Consider the following 25,105-nt stretch of genomic DNA (forward strand, 5'->3'; position numbering starts at 1 on the left):
AATATGGTGGATCAACACTAAGGAATGATTTGAAGATGGAAGATTTTGAAGTTGATACATTGAGGAGAAAGCAACAACCATCATAAAGTGTAAGGTACTTTATTTGGGATGAGGTCCAAGGTAGAGCTGTATAAGCCGTTCCCATACGGACGTGAAGGCTGACAAAAGTCAAAAAAAGTCCAAGACTGTGGTGGGGAAGAGACGGTCGCCCACCTCCTCCTGGAATGTGCCTTTGCAAAGCAGGTGTGGAAAGAGATGCAGTGGTTTTTGTCAAGGTTCATCCCAAGCAGCTCTGTAACACAGGAGTCTGTGCTCTACGGGCTGTTCCCAGGGACGCACACCGAGACAAACATCAACTGCTGCTGGAGGACTATCAATTCGGTGAAAGACGCCCTTTGGTCTGCCCGAAACTTGCTGGTCTTCCAGCGCAAAGAGTTGTCCACCGCCGAATGTTGCAGACTGGCACATTCCAAGGTCCAGGACTACGTGCTGAGGGACGCACTAAAGCTTGGGGCAGCCGCAGCAAAGGCTCAATGGGGAAAGACCACAGTGTAAGGTTCCCCCACCAAGCTGGACTGAGGGGCTGGATCCATGGGAAACCCCTCGAACTGTATCGTTAATATTCTGAATTGCTGTAAAGGTAAAACTGTAATTGACATGACAATTGTGAAACGGAAGGGTTGGGAAGAAACTCATGACAGTATTGAAGGAAACTGATCTCCCTTGCAATGTTTGTATTTTTTGGTGCTGTTTGGAAACTGTTTGGCAATGTAATTTTTACAGATTTTTATGAATAAAGTATATTTTGGAAATAAAAAAAAAGTCCAAGACAGAAGTGACCTCCAAAGTTTTGAAAATGCTCCTTGAAAGTGGTGAAAGTACACTCTCAGAACAAGTCCTGTGAGTGCAAGCCATTCATTTTGTAAGGAAGCAGCTATCCTGGTTCAGTATTTACAGGCTTTCCAGTCTGTCAATTTCACAGCATGGAGCTGTAGAGACTATGTTATTTCAAGGCTTAGTGTCATCCAATGTTGTAGATAAGTGCTTCAGTAACAGTTGCCAGCGTTTCAAAGATGTGAGGTTTGAGAATGGACCCAAATGCTTCCTACAGCTCAATTAGCATCAAACAGGAAACTGAAGTTGCACATCCTGCTGAGTTCAGACTGAGTGAGCAGGTGATGGGAGATTTGCAGGCAAACAGGATAATTGGTGTTGCTCATATCAAACTGCAGAAACTCGAGAATAAAAACAGAAACTGGTGGAAATACTCAGCAGTTCTGACAGCATCTGTGGAGAGAAACAGTGTTAACATTTCAGGTCGATGATTCTTCATCAGAACCTTACTTTGAATTATTATAGAAACTTGGGGTTTACCCAGGACTTTGTATCAGCGTGATAATTATTGTAGCTGCGTCTGCTCTTTAGTACCGATAAACTGGATCCACCTTTATCCTGAAAGTCCAAACACACACTGCGATATCATTGGAGAAGAACGCTTCAGACGTCAACAGGAATGGCCGGATTAAAACAGGACCCTAAAATAGCTGTTCTATCAAACTCCTGCACACCGCATTTTTAAAAAAAACAAATCCCGGCCGTGTCCGCTCCACACCCTCACGGCCGCAGTCAGAGGAAAACTGTCCGAGGCGCTGGTGGAGGTTTCCAGTCGCAACAAAGGTGAGTGAATGAAATGAGGCGGCCGCCGGGGACGGAGGGTGCGCGAGGTCCTGACTGAGTCGACTCCATGTGAACGGTGGCTGCGGCGGTGAGTGAGAGAGAGAGGGGCTCTCTAAAGACACAGAGGGCTGGGATTGAGTGTCCTGTCCCCCCAAATACATAGCAGGCTGGGACTGAGCGTCCCGTTCCCCCCACCTCCCGACCACCAAATAAAGAACGAGCTGGGAGTGCGTGCTTATCTCTCTCCAAAATCCAGAGTGGGTGGGAGTGAGTGAGTGCCTTTTGAAATACAGAACAAGCTGGCAGGGAGTGGGTTCCCCTGGGTGGGAATGAGGTAGTGGCAGTTCTCCGGGGTGTGTGCAACCTCTTTAAACACCATTTTCAGTTCCGTCTGTGTGCCAGGGGTGTGGTGTAATGCTGCTTGATCCTTTGTGCTAATGGGTTATAATGGGTATCCAGCCAAGTAAGATCCTGCCCTTACCTGGCACCACACTGCCACCCTGACTGGTTTGGCTTCTCCAGCTCAGTTTGCTGTAGCGAAGAGCTGGCACACACCATGGGCAGAATAGTCAATAAGCTTCTATGGTTTTTAATGGCTGCTGATGCCAATCTGCTTGAGATCAACTAACACCCTACACACTGAGGATTGACTGTGCACCTATCCTAAACTATGTAATTTCCTCCCTAAATCTGCTTTCCCCCCATCTCCTTTAAGTTACTCCTTTAAAAAAAAATGCTTTCACTAAGCTTTTGGTCACCTGTCCTAATATCTCTGTCAAATTTTGTCTGATAACACTCCTGTGAAGCACCTTGGGTGCTTTACTATGTTGAAGGTAATATATAAATGTGCAATTTATTTGTTGTTGATTGGGGTGACTCATGGAGCTATCTTGTGTTCTGGATTTTGGGATAGTGGATGTTCCACTGCATGTTGAAAAGCTGACTGAAAATGAAATTGGTACCATTCATGGTATTATTGTAAGCCTGGAATATGTTGGGGAATTACTGTTGCTTTTTGGTCTATATACAAATAATCCTCTAAAATATGATCTTCAAAAATTTTTTAAGGGAGTATTCTGTGACTGAAGCTTCATAATGTTCAGGAAGAAACTAGATAATCGCATCCGGGTCCAAATTGAAAATGGTGTGGTGCAGCGCCAAAGGACAATGTTTGTCATTGTAGGAGATCATGGCAGAGATCAGGTAAGGAGCAAAAATGGAATTATGCATACTTTCCACCATGCCTTTGACATAGGATGTGAATTTACGTTATTGATGGGTTGAATTTTTAGATTAGAACATGACCAGAACTACAGAAATTCTGAAAAAATTTCAGAACCCAAGGTGAATAATTCACTGGGACTTGATGACATGCATCTTAAGCTGTGGTTACAAGTGCTATGATTTAAAAAAAAACAAGAGGTGTGTGCCTTTAAGACTGAGAAAAGGATTTCTCTGGGAATAGTGAATGCTGAACTGGGTGGGGCAATTGCAAGGCAATCTGTTTTTCCGAGCCACTCAGCAGAGAGAAATGACAAAGATAAAATAGGAGTAAATGTTCTAAATTGGGGGAAGGCGAATTTTAAGAAGCTGAGAGGTGACCTGGCGAAAATGGACTGGATACAACTAGAGTCATAGAGTCGTACAGCATAGAAACAGGCCCTTTGGCCTACCGCGTCCATGCCGACCATAATGCCTATCTATACTAATCCCACCTGCCTGCATTAATTCCATATTCCTGTATGCCTTGCTCATTCAAGTACCTGTCCAGATGCCTCTTAAATGTTGCTTCTGTTCCTGCCTCCACCACCTCCTCTGGTAGCTCATTCCAGATACCCACTATTCTTTGTGTGAAAAATTTACCCCTTTGATTCCTTTTAAACCTTCTCCCTCTCACCTTAAATCTATGCCCTCTAGTTTTACTCACCCCTACCATGGAAAACAGACTTTGGCTATCTACCCTATCTATGCCTCATAATTTTATATACCTCTATCATATCCCCTCTCAGCCTCCTTGAAGGAAAATCAGTGGCAAACCAGTGGGAGGCATTCAAAAACGAGATTCTACAGGCACAGTTTAGGCATGTCTCCACAAAGATAAAGGGTGGTACTGCCAAATTTAGAGCCCCCTGGTTATTTAGAAGCTTACGGGGTTAGTTAAAGCGGAAAAAGAAAGCTTATGACGATCACAAAAATCTTAATATTTTAGAAAGCCTAGAGAGGTATAGAAAGAACAGGGCTGAAGTAAAAAAGGAAATTAGAAAAGCAAAGAGAGGACATTAAAAATTTTGGCAAGTAAAATCAAGGAAAACCCAAGGATGTTTTATCAGTATATTAAGAGCAAGAGGATAACTAAGGAAAGAGAGGGCCTATCAGAGATGTACAAGGGAATTTATGCATGGATGCAGAAGATGTGGGCAGGGTTCTTAATGAATACTTTGTCTCTGTCTTCACAGAGGAGAGGGTTGATGTAGACATTGTAGTTACAGAGGAGTGTGAAATATTAGATACGATAAGCATAATGAGAGAGGAATTACTAGAGGGTCTGACATCCTTGAAAGTGGATTAATCGCCAGGACCGGATGGATTGCATCCCAGGTTGTTAAAGGAAGCCAGGGAGGAAATAGCGGATATGCTGAGGGTCAACTTCAAATCCTCACTAAATACAGGAGAGGTCTGCGAACGTTGTACCATTGTTTAAAAAGGATGTGAGGGATAGGCCAAATAATTATAGGAGAGTTAGTCTGACCTCAGTGGTGGGTAAATTGTTAGAATCTATTCTGAGGGACAGGATAAACTGCCACTTAGAAAGACATGGATTAATCAGGGGTAGTCAGCATGGATTTCTTAAGGGAAGGTCATGTCTTACTAACTTAATTAATTTTTTTGAGGAAGTAACAAGAAGGATTGATGAGGGAAGTGAATGTGGTCTACATGGATTTTAGTAAGGCATTTGACAAAGTCCCACATGGCAGACTGGTCAGTAAAATGAAAGTCCATGGGATACAGGGGAATGTGGCAAGTTGGATCCAGAATTGGCTCAGGGCCAGGAAACAAAGGGTAGCAGTCGATGGATGTTTTTGTGAATGGAAAGCTGTTTCCAGTGGCGTTCCACAGGGCTTGGTGTTGGGTCCCTTGCTGTTTGTGGTATATATTAATGATTTGAACTTAAATGTGGGAGGCATGATTGGGAAATTTGCTGATGACACAAAAATTGGCCGAGTTGTTAATAGTGAAGAGGATAGTCATTGACTCCAGAATTATATCAATGTTTTGGTTGTGTGAGCGGAAAAGTATCAAATGGACTTCAATCCAGATAAGTGTGAGGTAATGCATTTAGGGATGGCAAATAAAGCGAGGGAATACACAATAAACGGGAGAATATTGAGAGGGGTAGAAGAAGTAAAAGACCCTGACGTGCATGTCCACAGGTCCCTGAAGGTGGCAGGACAGGTAGATAGTGAAGAAGGCATATGGAATGCTTTCCTTTATTGTCCGAGGTATAGAATTCAAAAGCAGGGATGTAATGCTGGAACTGTTTACAATACTGGTTAGGCCACAGTTGGGAGTATTGCATACAGTTCTGGTCTCCACATGACAGAAAGGATATAATTGCTCTGGATAGATTACAGACGATATTTACAAGAATGTTTCCAGGGCTTGAAAGTTGCAGCTATGAGGAAAGACTGGATAGCCTAGGGTTGTTTTCCTTAGAACAGAGGAGGCTGAGGGCTTATTTAATAGAGGTGTACAAAATTATGAGGAGCCTAGATGGAGTAGACAGGAAGGACTTGTTTCCCCTAGCAGAGAAGTCAATTACCAGGGGGCATAGATTTAAGGTGATTGGTAGAAGGGTTGGAGTGGACATGAGGAAAAACTTTTTCACTCAGAGGGTGTCTGGAATTCACTGCCAGGGATGGTGGTGGAGGCAGAAACCCTCAATTCTTTTAAAAGGTACCTGGACATGCTCCTGACGTCATGTAACCGGCAAAGCTATGGGCCAGGTGCTGAAAAGTGGAATTAGATTGGGCAGCTATTTTTTTTTTGGCCGGCACAGAGACGTCGGGCTCCTTCTGTGCCATAATTTTTCTATGGTTCTATGGACTGTCATATGACTGGGGAGTTTTTAGTTTCTCTTTTGCAAGAAAGGACCTGTTCTGGCTGGAACCTGTTCTGGAGACCAGAGAAAGAGAAATCTCAAAGACATCAAAAGACCAGTTTGCTGCTAAAAGGGGTAGGAAGGCAGCTCGGAAACTCTTTCTCTTGAAAAATAATTCCTGTATCAAGGGAAATTCTAATCTCTCCATGAAGTTAAAAGAACTTTGAAGGAACTGCAAATCGAAGATATGGGAGCTAAAACCCTTGTTGCTGTTTATGCCTGAAGAGAGAGAAAAGACCCAGGAAGAGGAGTTGCAACACTCTGTGGAGAATCACTGCTTTGGAGAAAGGCTTCTTTGCTGATAGGAAGCCTGCATTGCTGAAGGTAGTCTCCAGTCTCTGAAAAATGTCTACCTCAAGTGTGAGTTCAGTTGCATTTTTTTTGGAAGCTCCTGAAATCTCAAGCAAGTATCTACTGTTGGACTGCTACTTAGAAATCCAAGTAGAACTACTGCTACACCTTTTTTTTCTGGGTGATCTCTGTGATGCCTGCTGCAGACAAATTGCCTTGAACTCCTACCCACCACAGACTGTTCATTAATTTCACCTGGAAACTTCGAGTGGCATCTGACTATTCGACTCTGGGACACCTCACTGATCCGGAAATATTCTACCAGAAGTTACACCCCTGTTATTTTATTATTCCTAAGAAACAGTTCTAACTTAAACCAATCTTCTAAAACTGGTTAACCGTTGGTTTTTGAATGTATGTGCATGAGGCTTAGAAAGAATAAGAAGTTATAAAATCTGTTCATAAATGTCGATTTATCTCATTATTTATTAATAAACCAATTTTAAACAGTTAATTTGTTTAAAGAAACCTGATTTGGTGTGCTTTATTCTGGGGAATAAATACAGTATTTAATTTGGCTAATTTCTGGTAGATGGGAAACTTTATTTGATATACTGTGACCTGTGGAGTAGTGGGACTGAATTAACAGTGCGTTACTCCCGCCTTGGTCGTAACGCTGTTGATCGAAGTCAGAGAGGAGATAGTAACAGCTCTGCGCACAAACCTTCAGTCCTCAGTTATGTAAATACTGTGGAACTGGAGAGCGGCTAGTGTTCTGCCCTTTCTCAAGAAGGGAAAGAAGGATAAACTAATCTAACCAAAATGTTACTGCATACTTAAAGGTCAAACAAGCACACATGAAGGGCATAGGAAAGACACAATACTCTTCAGATCACAAGGGGTATGATTATTATATCCTCACGTTACACTATCATATGACTAAATATTGAGCAGTACAGGTGCACAGTGATGCAAGATACAGAGACCACTTGCAGGAGTGGTTAGTGACACTGAATCTGAGAGAATTAGCAAATGCAACATTTATAACTATTTCCAGATTCAAAATGGCAGCCCTAACAAGGGTGAGGAAGCAGGTTATTAATTTGTAATTTAGGTGAGCTGCAGATACTTGTACTAGCGCAAAAAGTTGCTTCCAAAAGAAAACCCATGTTTGTTGTGACCAGAAATGTGACTTTTTGTACCTAAATAGTCTTGGATAGCAAAGTCACAAAGTGCATGCTCTGTGACAATGTCGCATGATCCTCCTTGGACACAGTCACCACAACAATCTTCCTCCATTATCTCTCTTGTCCACCTCAGTCAGATACCTTCAATTGGTTCCACTCTTGCCTATTGAATTGTAGCCAGAATATTTGCAGTAATTACATCTCTAGATGCCACTAGTTACCTCAGAACTTCCCCACGGATCTATCCGTGGCCTCTTCCTCTTCCTCCTCTGCAGTAATGATGGTCAGCTTTTATATGTGTACCGATGAAAGCCAGCTCTACCTCTCAACCCCACCTGCTTCAACCTCTGTAATATTGCCTGTCTTCACCCCTGCCTTCAACTCATTTGTTTCTGAAGCCCTCATCCATGCTGTAATTCCCTCAAGACTCAACTATTCCAGTGATCTCATGGCCAGCTTCCCACCTTGCATCCTCCGTAAACTTGAGCTCATCCAAAACTCTGCGTATATCCTAACTTGCACCAAGTCCTGTTCGTCCATCATCCCTGTGCTTGCTGACCTACATGGCCCTTGGTCCAGTAACACCTTGGTTTTCAAATTCTCATCCTTATTTTCAAACACCTCCCATGGCATCATCCCTCCCCACCTCTGTAAGCTAGTTCAGCATTACAATCCTCCCAGATCTTTTGCACTCCTCAATTCTGGCCTTTTGCACCGACTGATTTTCTTTGCTCCATCATTGGTGGGCTTGCATTCAGTTGCCTGTGCTTTACACTTCAGAATTCCCTCCCTCAACATCTCCAGTTTTCTACCTCCTTCTTTAAGATGCTTCTTAAAATCTATCTCCTTGCCCAACCTTTTGCTCATCTGCCTGACTATTTCTTTGTGTTTCAGCGTCAGTTTCTTTTTGTTCACAGGATATGAATGTCACTGGCAAGGCCAGCATTTATTGCCATCCCTAAACCCCCTTGGGAAGGTGGTGGTGAGACTTCTGGAACCCTTGCAGTCCGTGTGATGTTAGGGAGTGCGTTCCAGAATCTTGACCCAGTGACAATGAAGGAACGGCGATATAGTTCCAAGTCAGGATGGTGTGTGACTTGGAGGGGAACTTGCAGGTGGTGGTGTTTCCATACACCTGTTGTCGTTGTTCTTCTAGGTGGTCAAGGTCATGGGTTTGGAAAGTGCTATTGAAGGAGACTTGGTTGCTGCAGTGTATCTTGTAGATGGCACACATTGCAGCCACTGTGTGCCTGTGGTGTAGGGTGTGTATATTCAAGGAAGTGGATGGGGCGCTAATCAAGTGGGCTGCTTTGTCCTTGATGGTGTTGAGCTTCTTGAGTGTTGTTGGAGCTGCACTCATCCAGGCAAGCAGAGGGTATTCCATCACACCCTTCACTTGTGCCATGTAAATGGTGAACAGACTTTCGGGAGTCAGGAGGCGAGTTACTTGCCACAGAATACCCAACCTCTAGCCACTGTATTCTTATGGCTTGTCCAGCTCAGTTTCTGGTCAATGGTAACTCCCAGGATGTTGATGGTAGGGGATTAAATAATCATCTGTGGAAAGAGAAGCAGAGTTAACGTTTCGGGTCAGTGACCCTTCTTCGGAACTCCAGTTCCGAAGAAGGGTCACTGACCCGAAATGTTAACTCTGCTTCTCTTTCCACAGATGCTGCCAGACCTGCTGAGTGATTCCAGCATTTCTTGTTTTTGTTTGATTTCCAGCATCCGCAGTATTTTGCTTTTATGATTAAATAATCATGCTGTTTAATGTCAAGTGGTTAGATTTTTTTTGTTGATGTTCAGTTGCCTGGCACTTGTGTGATCAAATGTTACTTGCCACTTATCAGTACAAGTTTGAATGTAGTTCAGGTCTTGCTGCATGCCAGCATGGACTGCATCAGTATCTGGGGAGTTGCGAACTGAATGTCGTGCAGTCATCAGCGAACGCCCCCACTTCTGATCTTTTTGATGGAGGGAAGATCATTGAAGCAGCTGAAGATGGTTGGGATGAGGACACTACCCTGAGGAACTCCTGCAGTGATGTTCTGGGGCTGAGATAATTGGCCTCCAACAACCACACCTACCTTCCTTTGTGCTAGATATGACTTCAGCCAATGGAGAGTTTTCCCCGAGATTCACATTGACTTCAATTTTACTAGGGCTCCTTGATGTTAACACTTGGTAAAATACTGCCTTGTCGTACCTCTGAAATTCAGCTCTTTTGCCCATGTTTGGACCAAGTAATGAGGTCTGGAACTAAGCAGTCCTGGTGGAACCCAAACCGAGCATCGGTGAGCAGGTTATTGGTACCTGCCCATTTACCTCCTCTCTCCTCACTATCCCAGGCCCCAAACACTCCTTTCAGGTGAAGCAGCGATTTACTTGTACTTCTTTCAATGTAGTATACTGTATTCGCTGCTCACAGTGTGGTCTCCTCTACATTGGGGAGACCAAGCGCAGACTGGGTGACCGCTTTGCGGAACATCTCCGCTCAGTCCGCAAGCAGGACCCTGAGCTTCCGGTTGCTTGCCATTTCAACACTCCCCCCTGCTCTCATGCTCACATCTCTGTCCTGGGATTGCTGCAGTGTTCCAGTGAACATCAACGCAAGCTCGAGGAACAGCATCTCATCTACCGATTAGGCACACTACAGCCTGCCGGACTGAACATTGAGTTCAATAATTTCAGAGCATGACAGCCCCCCATTTTACTTTCATTTTTAGTTATTTTTTCTTTTTTTTACAATCTTTTTTTGCATTTATTTCATTTCATCTTAGTTTGTTCAGTTTGCTTACCCACTGTTTTTTTCAGGTTGTTTTTCTTCAGGTTTGCACTTGCTGCTGTTCAATATTCGGTGTATTCACACCTAATCTGTACTAATGCTTTGTCTTTCAACACACCATTAACATATTGTTTGCCTTTGCTCCGTGACCTTTTGGTCAGCTATGTGGCCTGGTCCAATCTTCTCCTTTGTTATCTCTTGCCCAACCCCCACCTCACTTGTTTATAATCTGTGACTTTTCTAATATTTGTCAGTTCCGAAGAAGGGTCACTGACCCGAAACGTTAACTCTGCTTCTCTTTCCACAGATGCTGCCAGACCTGCTGAGTGATTCCAACATTTCTTGTTTTTGTTTCAGATTTCCAGCATCCGCAGTATTTTGCTTTTATTATATTGGTAGGTGGTGCTTGATAGCACTGTCAGTGACCCCTTCCATCTTGTTGCTGCTGGTGGTGTGACAATTGGTTGGATTGGATTTGTTCTGCTTTTTGTGGACAGAATGTATTTGGCCAATTTTCTACTTTGTGACGTAGATGCCAGTGTTGTAGCTCTATTGGAACATCTTGGCTAAAGGTGCAGTTAGTTCTAGAGTACAGGTCTTCACTAAAGCCAGGATGTTATCAGGGCCCCTAGTTTTTACTGTATCCAGTGCACTTGGTTGGTTGTTGAACACATGGAGTGAATTGAATTGGCTGAAGACTGGCATCGGAGATGATGGGGACCTCAGGGCGAGGCACTTCTGCTGAGGATAGTTGCAAACACTTCAGCCTTGTCTTTTGCATTCACTTGCTGTGCTCCCCAATCATTGAGGATGGGGATGTTCATGGAATTTCCTCCTCCCATTAGTTGTTTAAATGTCCAGGACCATTCATGACTAGATGTGGCAGGATTCAGAGCTTTGATCTGCTCTGTTGGTTGTGGGATTGCTTAGCTCTCCATAGCATGCTGTTTTTGTTGTTCGAGTCTTAGTCATTTACAGTACAGAAGGAGGCCATTTGGCTCATTGAGTTCATGCCAGCAATTTCATGCCAGGCAGTTTCACTCCCAAGCTTGATCCTTATTGCCCTGCAAGTTTATTTCCTTCAAATGGCCATCCAATTTCTTTTTGAAATTATTGTTTCCAATTCCACCACCCTTGCATGCAGCAAGTTCCAGGACATTACCTCCTGCTGCGCAAAAAGTTTCTTCCTCATATTCCCCCTGCATCTCTTATCCAAACCTTCATTCTGTGTCCCCTAGTCCTTGTGCCATTAGTTAATGGGAATTGTTTTTTTCTTGTCTAACTTATCTGTGCTTGTCATAATCTGATATATCTCTATTAAATCTCCCCTCAAACTCCGTTGCTCCAAGGAGAACAATCCTAGCTTTTCCAACCTAACCTTGTAACTAAAATCCTCCATCCCTGGAACCATTCTGGTAAATCTCCTCTGCACCGTCTCAATGATCCTCATGTCCTCCTAAAGTGTGGTGACCAGAACTGGGTGCAGTACTCCAGTTGGGGCCTAACCAGAGTTTTATAAAGGTTCAGCATAACTCCCCTGCTTTTTACTCTATGCCTCTATTTATGAAGCCCAAGATCCCATACGCTTTGCTAACCACTCTCTCATATGTCTTGCCACCTTCAAAGATTGGTGCACATACGCCCCCAGGTCCCTCTGTTCCTGCACCCTGTTGAGAACTGTGCCATTAAGTCTATGTTGCCTCACCCTATCCCTTCTGCCAAAATGCAACATCTTACACTTGTCAGTATTCCATCTGCTGCCTATCTGCCCATTCCGCCTGTTACAGGCGGTTCATATCCTTGCTGTTTGCCACACTTCCAAGTTTGGTGTCATCGGCAAATTTTGAAATTCTACTCTGTATTCCAAAATCCAAATCGTTTATATATAGCACAAAAAGCAGTGGTCCCAGCACTGATCCTTGCGGAACACCACTGTCTACCATCCCCCAGTCTGAAAAGCAACCATTTACCATGACTTGTTTTCTGTCTTTAAGCCAATTTTTTTTATCCAATAGGACACTGACCCTCCTGTTCCATCAGTCTCAATTTTGCTAACCAGCCTTTTATGTAGTACTTTATCAAACACTTTCTTAAAATCCACGTAAACAACATCCACCACATTCCCTTCACCAACCTTCTTTGCTACTTCTTAAAAAAAAACTTTAGTTAGATTAGTCAAGCATGATCCCCCTTTGACATATCTGTGCTGGCTCTCCTTAATTAACTCAAACCTCTCCAAGTTTCGGACTTCCCCTGGTTATTTCTAAAACCTTACCCACCACTGATGTCAAACTAACTGTAAAGTTACAGATTATGGTGGAAATCAATTCTGCTGCTGCTGATGGTCCACAGGACCTCATGAATAGTTTTGAGCTGTTTAAATCTGTTCTGAATCTATCCCATTTAGCATAGTGGAGGATGTTCTCTGTGAAGATGGAACTTTGTCTCCACAAGGACTTTGTGGTGTTCACTCCTACCAATTCTGTCGTGGACAGATGCATAGGTAGGTTGGTGAGGTCAAGGATGTTTTTCCCCTCATGTTGGTTCTCTCACCACCTGCCTCGCATCCAGTCTAGTAGCTTTGTCCTTCAGGACTTGGCCAGCTCTGTCAGTAGTGATGCTACCGAGCCACTTTGGGTGATGGACATTGAAGTCCCCCACCCAGAGTGCATTCTGTGCCCTTGCTATTTTCTTTGCTTCTTCCAAGTGGTGTTCAACATGCAGTACTGATTCATTAGTTGAGGGAGGGCAGTAGATGGTAATCAGGAGGTGTCCTTGCCCATGTTTGACTTTTATGCCATGAGACTTCAAGGGGTCCAGAATCAATGTTAAGGACTTCCAGGGTCACTCCCTCCCAGCTGTATACCATGTGCTTCCATCTTTGGTTCTGTCCCACCAGTGGGACAGACATACCCAGGGATGGTGATGGAGGCATCTGGGACGTTGGCGGAAAGTCATATTCACTGAATCATGCCTGTGTCAGGCTGGGTTGCTTGACTAGTCTATCGGACAGCTCTCTGAATTTTGGCGCAAATCCCTAAAGATTATTGAAGAGAACTTTGCAGGGTTGACTGGTCTTGGGGTGTCATTGTCGTGTCCAGTCTTAAGGTTGATGCTAGATGGTCCTTCCAGTTTTAATGTTGGTTGGCATGCTAGAGGTGGACTCCCGTATTTTCAGTGCAAGGATGTGCACTGCCTCTGGAAATGCTGACAGGAGCACCAATGGGAAGTTGTGCTTCTCAAAAACCTTTTTCATTGATGACCCCTGAGGCTCAGTATCTGTGTCCAGCTGAGCAGAGTTTGGAGTGTCCTGCACCCTCCAATGGGGACTCTCCACTGCTGTCCCTGTCTCCAGCTTCTGCTCTTGCTTATATATGATGTGCTCCACACCATGTGCCATCCTATCTCTGAGAGGCTGAACCTACTGAGGTGCATCTCCACTGTTGGAGGGTGTGCAGTAGTCATGTGACATTGCATCCTCAGAATGTTGATCCTCCTCTGAGGACTCCTCTCTCATTTGTGTTGGGCTCACAGTGTATCTGCAGGAGATGAAAGACATGAGTTAGTACTGAAAGTAGGTGAAATAGGGTTCCAAGTTAGCATTGTGCCAATCATGACTTTGATGTCATGAGTGACAGTTAAGTGCCAAGTGGCAGTGCTTCTTCTAATATGGGGTTTCTGTGCCACCCCATCTCTCCATTGCAAGTATTCGGTCCTCGTGCCGCCCTGCTGATCTCAAGAGCTTCCTCTTCCATCACTGTTAGGGTGGTTGTGACAGCAGGTCCACCCCCAGTTCTCTGCTTCTCTGCCAGTCTCTGGAGTTGGGTGCTCTCCTCCTGCAATGCGAAAAGGCAGAGGTATGAGTGTGAGGAGTTAACTGATTGCTGAGAAGGGAGGGTGAACATTTAAGGAGATTGACTGAGGCAAGAGGGCAATAGGATGAGGGTGAATTTGAGTGTTTGTTGAGGTGGAGATTTGAGGAGGAGGCTGGAGAGACTGTCATGTGTGTGACAGCAGGGTGTGTCGGTCAGAGGAGTGCTGCGCAGGAAAATGCTAGTGAGGTGAGAGAGCAATGGCTGCCAGTTGAGACTTGTCGGACACTCAGTTTGCCAGAGGTCATTAAATCTTTTTGGCACTGAATCCAAGTGCTGGGCACCACACTCCTGCTGCTTACTTCCTTTTGCTACTTGTAGCCGTACCTGCTTGGTGAGGCTGATTGGCCTATTCCTCCCATCCTCAGGGAAGGGAACTTCTCTTCTTGCCCTCACTGCAGTCAACATGACCTCCAGAAATGAGTCTCCGAACTAGAGGGTGCAGCCTTTCCACATCTTGCCTCCATTCTGCACCGGTTTCCTCCTCTTCAGATATCTTGAATGCTTCCTTCATTGCTGCCATTTGGAGCCCTGCCAGCATCCATTTAAATAAAGATCCTTCACTATTTGTTTAGTCGCATTATCTGGCCCACCCTCCCTGATTGGAGGAGGCAGGAGGATAATTCCATGGTTCAGTGAAAGAGCCTAGGCAAAACCTGCTGCTAAATCAAGTGGGTTTGTAACCCAGAAATGGTCCTGCCGTTTGGGCAGGGACTAAATTAATAAAATTCTGCACCTAGAATCTGTGTTCTGAAGCCTTCACTGAGCAGTGGTTAGCATCGCAGCCTCGCAGCTCCAGCGACCCGGGTTTGATTCTGGGTACTGCTCTTCGGAGTTTGCAAGTTCTCCCTGTGACCGTGTGGATTTTCGCTGGGTGCTTCGGTTTCCTCCCACAGCCAAAGACTTGCAGGTTGATAGGTAAATTGGCCATTATAAATTGCCCCAAGTATAGGTAGGTGATAGGGGAATTGAGGGAAGGTGGGGATGTGAGAGGGTAATGGGTGGTTGATGGTCGGCACAGACTCGGTGGGTCGAGGGGCCTGTTTTAGTGCTGTATGTCTAAATAAATAAATAAAATAAGTAAACCCTTCTGCCAATCCACCACACTCTCTTCCTTTGACGCCTCTCTTAAAATTCAACTTTTGGATCACTTTTTGTCCTGTTTCCTAACATCATCTGCTTTGGCTTGCTATTCACATTTCCCTTGTGTCTCTGAAATGTCTTGGGGTTGCTTTTACTATGTTAGAGGTGCTACGTATTCAAGTTTGTTGTGATGCGCAATAAAACTGTCGTTGGATTGTTCCTTTTTTAATAAATTAAATGCCATAGCAATTGGGTGCAGCTTGCGAAACTAGAAGAAGGAGTAATGTCTTACAGAATTAATGTTAGTGGTTTCTGCGATCAATAGGCTTGCAGAGTTCTTTTTAACCCGATGAATGTTTCACTATCTGGTTCAGCAAATAATAAACTAACTTTCCATTGAACTTCTGCCCAAAGGATAGAGATTCAGGTGATGACTGCTCTGGAAGAGAGTTTCCTTAGCAGGTACATGTGAAACTTTGCTGTTGATATTCTATGCTGACCTTGAAAGCGCCATAATCACATAAGATGAAGGATATGTTAACTTATTAGGAAAAAAATGATTGTGTTTAGGTGGCAAAAATGAATATTTGTTTTAGATTTTCACTGCAATGATTCATCCTGGCCTAGGTGGAATTTGAAAATAAATTAAATGTATGTATTCATTTTCTGTCTGCTCTTGCTTATGGCTGTCTCTTAAAAGGTGTGTAAGCTGCCGCAACTAACTTGCACACTGACTTTTAATCTCCATCGTATTGGGAAACGGCCTATTCTCAGCTGAGCACTTTTCCTTTATTTCATGTTGTCTGTCAAATGCTTGCTGTCAGGGTTAGTTGCAGCACAATCCTATATTCTACTTCTCCACAACAAAGTCCATTGTTCTACCAATGGGCAGTGCCAGCTGACTTTCTGTGACTTTGTTGAAGATTGCCCTACTTATAATTGCAATATGAGTCTGAGCAATATGGCTCACAGTAATCTTTTTGTCTGTTTTCACTGCAGGTGGTTATACTTCATCATATGTTGTCTAAAGCTACAGTAAAGGCCAGACCATCTGTGCTGTGGTGTTACAAGAAGGAGCTTGGCTTCAGCAGGTAGTTTACCATTCATGGAGTAAATACTAATTCCAATTTAGAATTTTAAACATTGAATTACTTTGCATGAAAAATCTATTCTTTATGTAAGACTAGTAACTGTGCATCCTTTTAACAGTGATAATTGTTAATGCAATGCCAATTAACCTCTTTGGCTCAGTGAAGTAACAATTTAATCTCTCCAATCTCATTCCTGCATGTAGTAAATTGTTAGAGCTTTTAAAGCGTTTATTTTTCTTCTGTCTCTTTGTGTTCTCAATCTAGCCTTTCTCTTTCTCTACTTGACTTAACTCTTTCACCTTCATTCTCCACCATTCCTGTTTCTTCCTCAATCTTTCAATCTCATTGGTTAAGGAAGTACATGGTTGGTCTCCCCGGTCACTGAGATCCCAGGTGTCCTGTTGCCCTTATCACGCCATTATCGGCTCACTCTTCCAGAACGTTACGGTGCAAAAATAATTGAAGCTGAGGGATGCAGGAAAATGTCTGTCTAATGGTGTATGTCACAAGCTGCTCCACTCAGCAGGATTTGGCGTGACATTTTTATTCTCGCCTCTTGCATGACTGCTGAGCTGCAACATCTTCCCATTTTCAGTACTACCAAATAGCTGTGTGTTCTCCTCCTATCCACTGACTTGCTATGAATAACGCCACTGGGGAGTCACTATTAATGCATTAAAAATAGGTCATTGTACTCCTGGTATTGCATTTAGCTACAGGTACAAAATTATCTTAAAGATAAAGCAGTAAGTTACGATACCTTCGACTGACCTGCACCTGACATCGACCAGCAATTTCTGTTCTGCAAAATTTCATGCCTAAGAATTAACCACTTTTTACTCAACAATTTAAACTTTGTGATCTTAAACTCACAAAGAAAGGAAGCCATTTTGATCTGAGTTTTGATTTCAGAAATGCAAAGCAATTGCACCTTTTGGCTTTGAAACACTACTGTGTATTTCTCTTTGACAGCAGAGTAACAGTGTATTACATGATATAATGCTTCCATACTTGTATTTTTTAAACAAATGCATTTGACTTGTGTGAGTGACTCTGCAAGACATCTTCTATAAAGAAGATAGATTAAGGATTTTTCCCATTATTGTAGTGTTTCTTTAACATCGCCTGAGAGACTGCCCATTTCAAATATTGGTGTCCACCTTAAATAAGATGAAGAAGTAGCATTGTATGGTGGCTTTGGCCCAATTGCATAGAATGCAAAACCCTGGTAACTGGAGTCAAAACAATGTTGAGCTTGGAATTTAATGGAATGTATGGGATAAGTATGTGTAGCAAGATTCATACTAGTCTAAGTGGCAAAGAAATGCTAAAATGAATAATAATTTCGAAGCTGACTAGGCTTGTGTTTACAAATCTTGCCAGCATTTTAAAGGTAGTTGTTGTGTGACACAGGTCATTACAGTTAATGCTGCTCTTGTATAAATGCTATGTATCTGGTTCTGCTCTAGTCACAGGAAGAAGCGAATGAGGCAGTTACAGAAGAAGATAAAAAGTGGTACGCTCGACCTCAAGCAGGATGATCCCTTTGAGCTTTTTGTAGCTGCAACTAACATTCGATATTGCTATTACAATGAAACTCATAAAATCCTGGGTAATACATACGGGATGTGTGTTCTGCAGGTGTGTACATTCTTTGTATTCATTTTTATGTGCATGTAAAGGAACACGATTATTGTGGCCAACAATGAGATTAGAGCAATTTATAATTAATATTTTGAGGGTGGCTGAACCATACAGACCAGAAGAATCCAACTTTGATCCCTGGTCTTTACTGAGTTAGGTAGGGCAATAGTGTAATTAGCACTCCTGAATTAGAGAATAACATAGATCATTATTCAGTGACAGCTGTTGGAAGCGTGTGTATTTCAGTTGAGAGCAGAGTCAAGTTTGTTATAATACCTTCCCTCACCCATGAAGAATACTTCTCACAGTTGAGGCTCACGTGAATTATGACCACTTGAGTGAGGTACAGGAGGTCTTCCAGTGCCTGTGGAATTGTACCCCAAGAAGGAATCAGTGGTCAATGCTTGGAAAAGAGGGGGAAAGCTGGTGCATGGGATTGTAGGTGGTGGTGGTTACAGGAGATGGTGTCAAAGGTCAAATTTACTCGGGTATTTCTGGAGTGATCCTGCAGAGATTTGACTCCTAAGTGGAATGCATAGTTTAGACACTTCATATTGAAGCCTGGCAGAAGCTCCTTCTTTTGTCTAAGGTATAATGCTAGTATGATACTGGCACTCATAACGTCTTAGACATTGGGGGTAACATTGGAGTCTGGTACTGCTTGTTTGCAGGTAGTAGGATTCTGCTGCAGTGTGCCATTACACTCTTGGATTTACGTAATGACTGATATTGAGTAATGATGTAACCTTCACCTTTAACCTTGCAGTAACATCCTTTGCAGCATCAAGTAGCCTTTGACACCTCTCTGGAAGCCTCTTAGAATCACATTTAGTCTGAATTCTTGGGTTGCACATAGTACAATATTCAGTAGGTACTCAGCCACAAGTGTTGGATCTGTGGTATATCAGCAACAATTTATACAGCAGTTTTAAAAGAAGAAAATATTGATGCACTATTATTGCCCATTCTTGTTGCGATATTGTCTTAATCTAATCTTCCAGGACTTTGAAGCCCTAACTCCAAACCTTTTGGCCAGGACTGTTGAGACAGTCGAAGGGGGTGGACTTGTTGTGATTCTGCTGAGAACTGTCAACTCCTTGAAACAGCTTTATACGATGACAATGGTATGTATTGTATCTGATGGACTCGAGTAACTGCCAGTACCCAACATTTCTTTTCGCTGGAGATGGTATGCTAGCCTGTACTGATGTTGAAATGTCCATATTGCATCCATGTATTAATTCGCTGATGTTAACTGTCTTATGGTGCTGATATTGTAGTTGGTAAGTGATATTGATCATTTCAGTATACCATTGCATTTGTTTTGCTTTACACATTTGATTTCCTTGACTTGATTTTTCTATCATTTGGAAAGTGCATCATCATTTGTTTAGCTGTTTGTACTACTAGATTAGAAAGTTGCAAGATTGATTCCTAGTATGTCCTGAGGAAGGATATATTGGCATTGGAGTGGGTGCAGCACAGATTCAGCAGAATGATACTGGCGCTAAAAGGATTAAGTTATAAGGACAGGCAGCATAAACTAGGTTTGTATTCTCTCGAATATAGAAGATTGAGGGGTCATCTGATTGAAGTATTTAAGATGATTAAGGAATTTGATAGGGTAGATAGGAACTATTTCCTTTGGTGTGAGAGTCCAGAACAAAGGGACATAACTTTAAAATTAGAGCTAGGCAATTCAGGGGTGATGTCAGGAAGCACATCTTCACACGAAGGATAGTGAAACTCGGGAACTCTATCCCTCAAAAAGCAGTTGAGGCATGGTCAATTGAAAATTTCAAAATTTTTGTTAGACAAGAGTGTTGAGGGTTGTGAGACTAAAGCAGATTGATGAAGTTAAGATACAGATCAACCATGATCTAATTGAATAGTGGAACAGGCTTGAGGGGGTGAATGCCCTATTCCTGTTTGTATGCGTTCGTTGAGATCAATTCCTGTGAAGTGTGGAGACCAAAAATTGCAGGTCTCCATGAGGGAAGGGAAATTACATTACAGTAAGTGAAAAACAAATCCTGTAAGATTTCCACTTCACTAGGTGCAAGTACATTACATTGAAAATCCAAAGGTAACTAAGGACACTATTGAGTTAACCTCAGTGAATGTATTGATGAAGTATATTAATATAAATCAATTTTCACTTCTGCAAAAATCCTAGTTAAATTTCACAGTTGGGAAAGAAGTAAGAAAGGCATATTTAACAATCTCAGGTTATGTCGCAAAGTGTTTCACAGCCAATGAAATGCTTTTTGAAGTGTAATCACTGTTATAAATGTTGGGAAGTAAGAACATTAAGTAATATGGAGAAAATCTAGGAAAATGTAGGAATTGCAATTAAAACAAAAACAGCTGTCATGGTTAATAAATGTTAGAGCACTCTCATTGAGTCCAAAGGCCTATTCCTGCACCTATGTACAAATCACTCTGTCAAATAGCTAGAATATTGTACCTTTACTCAAGCAAAGTGTTTTAATATCCCTGTGTGCTATAGGACATGGGAGTATTTGTATTATAGCACTAATGTATGACTAATAAAATGCTTTAGATTATTTGCAAACACCACGAGTAAATTTTCCCACTAGACAGAATAAGCATTCTGGGTGCTGTAATGTATTTGTAAATGCTCAAGTCCTCCCTGTTAGTTAGATCTTAATCACCAGATATGTTGAGTTGATTTGGCCTTTGTTTCCTGCAGTTTGAAAGTAAACTTGGTTGAAATCAACCCTGCATACAGTCTTAAATCTCTAGAAACTCTGGTCTTGTTAATCTTGACCTTTTTAAAAGACTATATTTGGTTTCAACGACCTCCTTTCTTTAAATTACTGGGTCCTTCTAACAATGTATTTTGAAAAGTTTTGTTTTAGAGTAAGTAGATGACACTGAAATCTGTTGCCTCCATTAAAGTGTATCAGTTCAAATTTATTCCAAATTTTTTTATTAATGGTTGATTTGTCTTGATTTTGTTTCTTTTTCCTCCCCTACCCAAGGATGTCCATACACGTTTCAGAACAGAATCGCATCAGGATGTGATTGGGAGATTCAATGAAAGGTAGACATTTTTGATAAGATTCTATAAAACAGTACATTGTGTTGAAATGGGTTGCGCCCCAAGTATACATAGCTTTGCAAGGAAAGGGTTAGGTATTATGCAGGAATGGGAGGAAAGTTACAGTGGAAGGTGGAGAAAGGAGATGTGACCAGTTAAAGAGGTGGGTTTTCTTTCGGAAATTTTTGAAGGCTGGGAGAGGGGTAGCAAGGCAAATTGGATTTGGAGTATATTCCATAAAGAGCAAAGTGACATTAACTGAAAATCACTTGTGTTTGAGCAGAAAAAGAGGAACATGAGGGAATTGAAATTAGAGGAATGGCATGTAAGATGGAATGCATAGCTGGAGAAGATTACTTAAGGTAGAAAAAGGCTGCAGAGGTATTTGAGAATGCAGACAAGGATCTTGATTTTTTTTCTCTTTTGCTGATGCACAGGGTCCAGTGGAGCTTGACTAAGACAAGTGTGTTGAACTTGGTTCAGGAAAGGACTTGAGTCACATAGATTTGAATTAGTTAAAGGTTGGGTGAGCAACAGGGGGCTTTTGAGAAATCAATCCACGAGCTGATGAAGCTGTGGGTTAGTTTTTTGGGAATGATGGAATAAGGATGTAATTACAGTGTTCCACTGGTGTCCATACTTGTGGATCATCATCCAGTACCAGCCATAAAATTTCAATTTGAGTCTCTTGCTGAAATCGCCCCTTGCACACTCATTTTTTTATATATATAAAAGCAGGATGACTTTCTACTGTACAATAGCTGGTTTAGATATTTCCTGAAAGAGCGGACTTTCTTAATGATGAGATTTAGGGGAGGAGTGGGAGAACCTCATCTCTGCCCCTCTTCATGCTAACTTCCCTTTGTAAGAACAACTGAAAATAAATAATCTGCTGTGCAAACTGATTTAGTAAATAGGTGAATCTTTATGTTTTAACTTTCTCGACAAATTTATGTGCTTATCATGGGAAGGGATATTCTGTTAATTGGAATATTTTCCCACTTTTGTGATACAATCAGCATCAAACACTGCCAGATTAGTGCAGTTCAGGTGGGGAGGAGATTGGGTTTGATCAACTTGAGGGTGAATAGGATGCTGAAGTTGTGAACAGTCTGATTAATCCAGAGACAGTGGCCTGTTATGGGGATGGAATCGATGGTGAGGGGAAGGCAGCTCAGAATGAGTCCACTTCACATCCAATTGTTTAAAATGTGAATGGCTGAAATCTATTATGTGAAGTTTGGAAGAGTGGAAGAAGAATTCTTAAAATGCATACAGGAGAGCTTTTTGAGCCAGTATGTAGAAAACCCTACAAGAGAAGGGGCAGTACTGGACCTGATCCTAGGGAATGAAGCCAGTCAAGTGGTAGAGGTGTCAGTGGGGGAACATTTCGGGGATAGTGACCATAACTCGAAGATTTAAGGTAGTTATTGAAAAGGACAAAGATGGACCAAAAATAAGGGTTCTGAATTGGGGAAAGGCCGATTTCAATATGATAAAACAGAATCTGGCTAAAGTGGACTGGGAGCAGCTACTTGTAGGAAAGTCTACATCACACCAGTGGGAGTCATTCAAAGAGGAAATTGTGAGAGTTCAGAGCCAACATGTACCCGTTAAGGTGAAGGGTAGGACTAACAGGCCCAGGGAACCCTGGATGTCAAGGGATATAGAGGATTGGATCTGGGGAAAAAAAGGAGGCTTACGGCAGATCCCACGCGTTGAAAACAGCGGAGGCACTAGAGGAGTATAGAAAGTGTAGGGTGGCACTTAAAGTAATTAGGAGAGCGAAGAGGGGACATGAAAAAACACTGGCAGGCAAGATAAAGGAAAATCCTGAGGCGTTTTATAAGTATATTAAGGGTAAGAGGATAAGCAGGGAAAGAGTGGGGCCCATTAGGGACCAACGTGTCAATCTTTGTGTGGAGCCGGAGGACACTGTTGAGGTTTTAAATGATTACTTTTCATCAGTCTTCACTATGGAGAAGGACGATGTAGGTGTAGAGATCAGGGAGGGGGATTGTGATATATTTGAACATATTAGCATTGAAAGGGAGGAAGTACTAGCTGTTTTAGCGGGCCTAAAAGTGGATAAATCCTCATTCCCAGATGAGATGTATCCCAGACTGCTATGTGAGGCAAGGGAGGAGATAGCAGGGGCTCTGACACAAATTTTCAAATCCTCTCTGGCGACAGGAGAGGTACCAGAGGACTGGAGGGTTGCAAATGTGGTCACATTATTCGAGAAGGGTAACAGGGATAAACCAGGTAATTACAGGCTGGTGAGTCTAACATCAGTGGTTGGGAAACTATTGGAAAAAATTCTGAGGGACAGGATTAATCTCCACTTGGAGAGGCAGGGATTAATCAGGGATAGTCAGCCTGGCTTTGTCAGGGGGAGATCGTGTCTAATGAACTTGATTTGAATTTTTCGAGGAGGTGACTGGATGTGTCGATGAGGGTAAAGCAGTAGGTGTAGAATACATGGATTTCAGTAAAGCTTTTGATAAGGTCCCAAATGGGAGATTGGTTCAGAAGGTAAGAGCCCATGGGATCCAGGGCAATTTGGTAAATTGGATCCAAAATTGGCTTAGTGGCAGGAAGCAGAGAGTAATTTGTCGAGAGCTGTTTTTGCGATTGGAAGCCTGTGACTAGTGATGCACCACAGGGATCAGTGCTGGGACCCTTGCTGTTTGTCGTGCACATTAATGATTTAGACGTGAATATAGGAGATATGATCAGTAGGTTCGCAGATGACACAAAAATTGGTGGTGTCGTAAATAGTGAGGAGGAAGTCTTTGGATTACAGGGAGATATAGATGGGTGGAGCAGTGGCAAATGGATTTTAATCCTGAAAAGTGTGAGTTGATGCATTTTGGGAGGACAAAAAAGGCAAGGGAATATACAATGGATGGTAGAACCCTAGGAAGTACAGAAGGTCAGAGGGACCTTGGTGTACTTGTCCATAAATCACTGAAGGCAGCAGCACAGGTAGATAAGGTGGTTAGGAAGGCATATGGGATACTTACCTTTATCAGCCGAGGCATAGAATATAAGAGCAAGGAGGTTATGATGGAGCTGTATAGAATGCTAGTTAGGCCACAGCTGGAGTACTGTGTACAGTTTTGGTCACCACACTATAGGAAGGATATGATTGTGCTGGAGAGGGTGCAGAGGAGATTCACCAGGATGGAGCATTTCAGCTGTGAAGAGAGATTGAAAAGGCTCGGGTTGTTTTCCTTGGAGCAGAGAAGGCTGAGGGGGGGCATGATTGAGGTGTGCAAGATTATGAGGGGCATTGATAGGTTAGATAGGAAGAAACCTTTTCCCTTAGTGGAGGTGTCAAGCACCAAGGGGCATAGATATAGGGTGAGGGGTAGGAGGTTTAGAGGGGATTTGAGGAAATTTTTTTTCACCCAGAGGGTGGTTGGAATCTGGAACACACTGCCTGAAGAGGTGGTGGAGGCAGGAAGCCTCACAACATTTAAGAAGTATTTAGATGAGCACTTGAAACGCCATAGCATACAGGGCTACGGGCCAAGTGCAGTAATATGGGATTAGAATAGTTGGGTGCTGTATGGCCGGCACAGACACAATGGGCCGAAGGGTCTGCTTCTGTGCTGTATAACTCTGACTCTAAGAGGGAGGTAAGTTTTTCACGACCTTGATTTACTAATTTCTCAATCTAAATGTTTATCTCTTGAGAACTGGCTTATATAAAGCAGTCACTTTTGTTTGTTTATTCTGTTTTACCAGATTCATACTTTCTCTGGCATCCTGCAAGAATTGCATTGTGATAAATGATCAGCTGGACATTCTGCCGCTTTCTAGCCACATTTTCAACATCAAACCTGTCCCACCAAAATCCATGGTGAGTTCTGGAGATCATAGCAGCATAAGTTCGGTTTTTACTGGTTTTGTTAACTGCAGTACTTAAATATTATCACGTGGTTAATGAAATGAGCAACAGTGTCTTACAATGAGATGATCTAGGGTTACCAGCATTACTGTATACTTGACATCCTATGTGAGGGGGGGAAGGGTGTTTATTCATTGTATGTAATGTAAAATCTTATTTCAACACCCACCCCACCCCAGCCAAACTATGTTAGATTCAAGTAACCACTAATACTGTTAGATGTCGTCCTCCCCAATGTCCCAGAATCCCTCCTTTTTCAGATCCTGGGACCCTTTTTTAATGCTCACAAAGTTCTCGATCACGTTTCTAGTTCTCCCTAATACCAAAAGTGTCCCA

The 25,105-nt window shown here is 42.7% G+C and overlaps 1 protein-coding gene across 3 annotated transcripts in view; it reads left to right on the top strand.

The window, feature by feature from the left end:
* The first annotated feature begins 1,439 nt into the window (after positions 1-1,439).
* The window catches only part of nat10 (N-acetyltransferase 10), a 91,129-nt gene continuing 67,463 nt past the window's right edge, over positions 1,440-25,105 (top strand). The window contains exons 1-7 of one of the 3 annotated variants that reach the window (XM_068046429.1): positions 1,440-1,677; positions 2,746-2,880; positions 16,054-16,145; positions 17,615-17,786; positions 18,791-18,913; positions 20,795-20,856; positions 24,607-24,721. In XM_068046429.1, coding sequence (XP_067902530.1) covers positions 2,773-2,880; positions 16,054-16,145; positions 17,615-17,786; positions 18,791-18,913; positions 20,795-20,856; positions 24,607-24,721 — 672 coding nt within the window. In that variant the 5' untranslated portion in view covers positions 1,440-1,677; positions 2,746-2,772. Of the gene's footprint in view, positions 1,678-1,705; positions 1,766-2,485; positions 2,511-2,745; positions 2,881-16,053; positions 16,146-17,614; positions 17,787-18,790; positions 18,914-20,794; positions 20,857-24,606; positions 24,722-25,105 lie in introns of those variants that run through there. The other 2 variants (XM_068046428.1, XM_068046430.1) reach the window with 2 other exon arrangements.

This window comes from Heterodontus francisci, chromosome 14 (genome assembly GCF_036365525.1).
Source record: "Heterodontus francisci isolate sHetFra1 chromosome 14, sHetFra1.hap1, whole genome shotgun sequence".
NCBI classification, from domain to species: Eukaryota; Metazoa; Chordata; class Chondrichthyes; order Heterodontiformes; family Heterodontidae; genus Heterodontus; species Heterodontus francisci.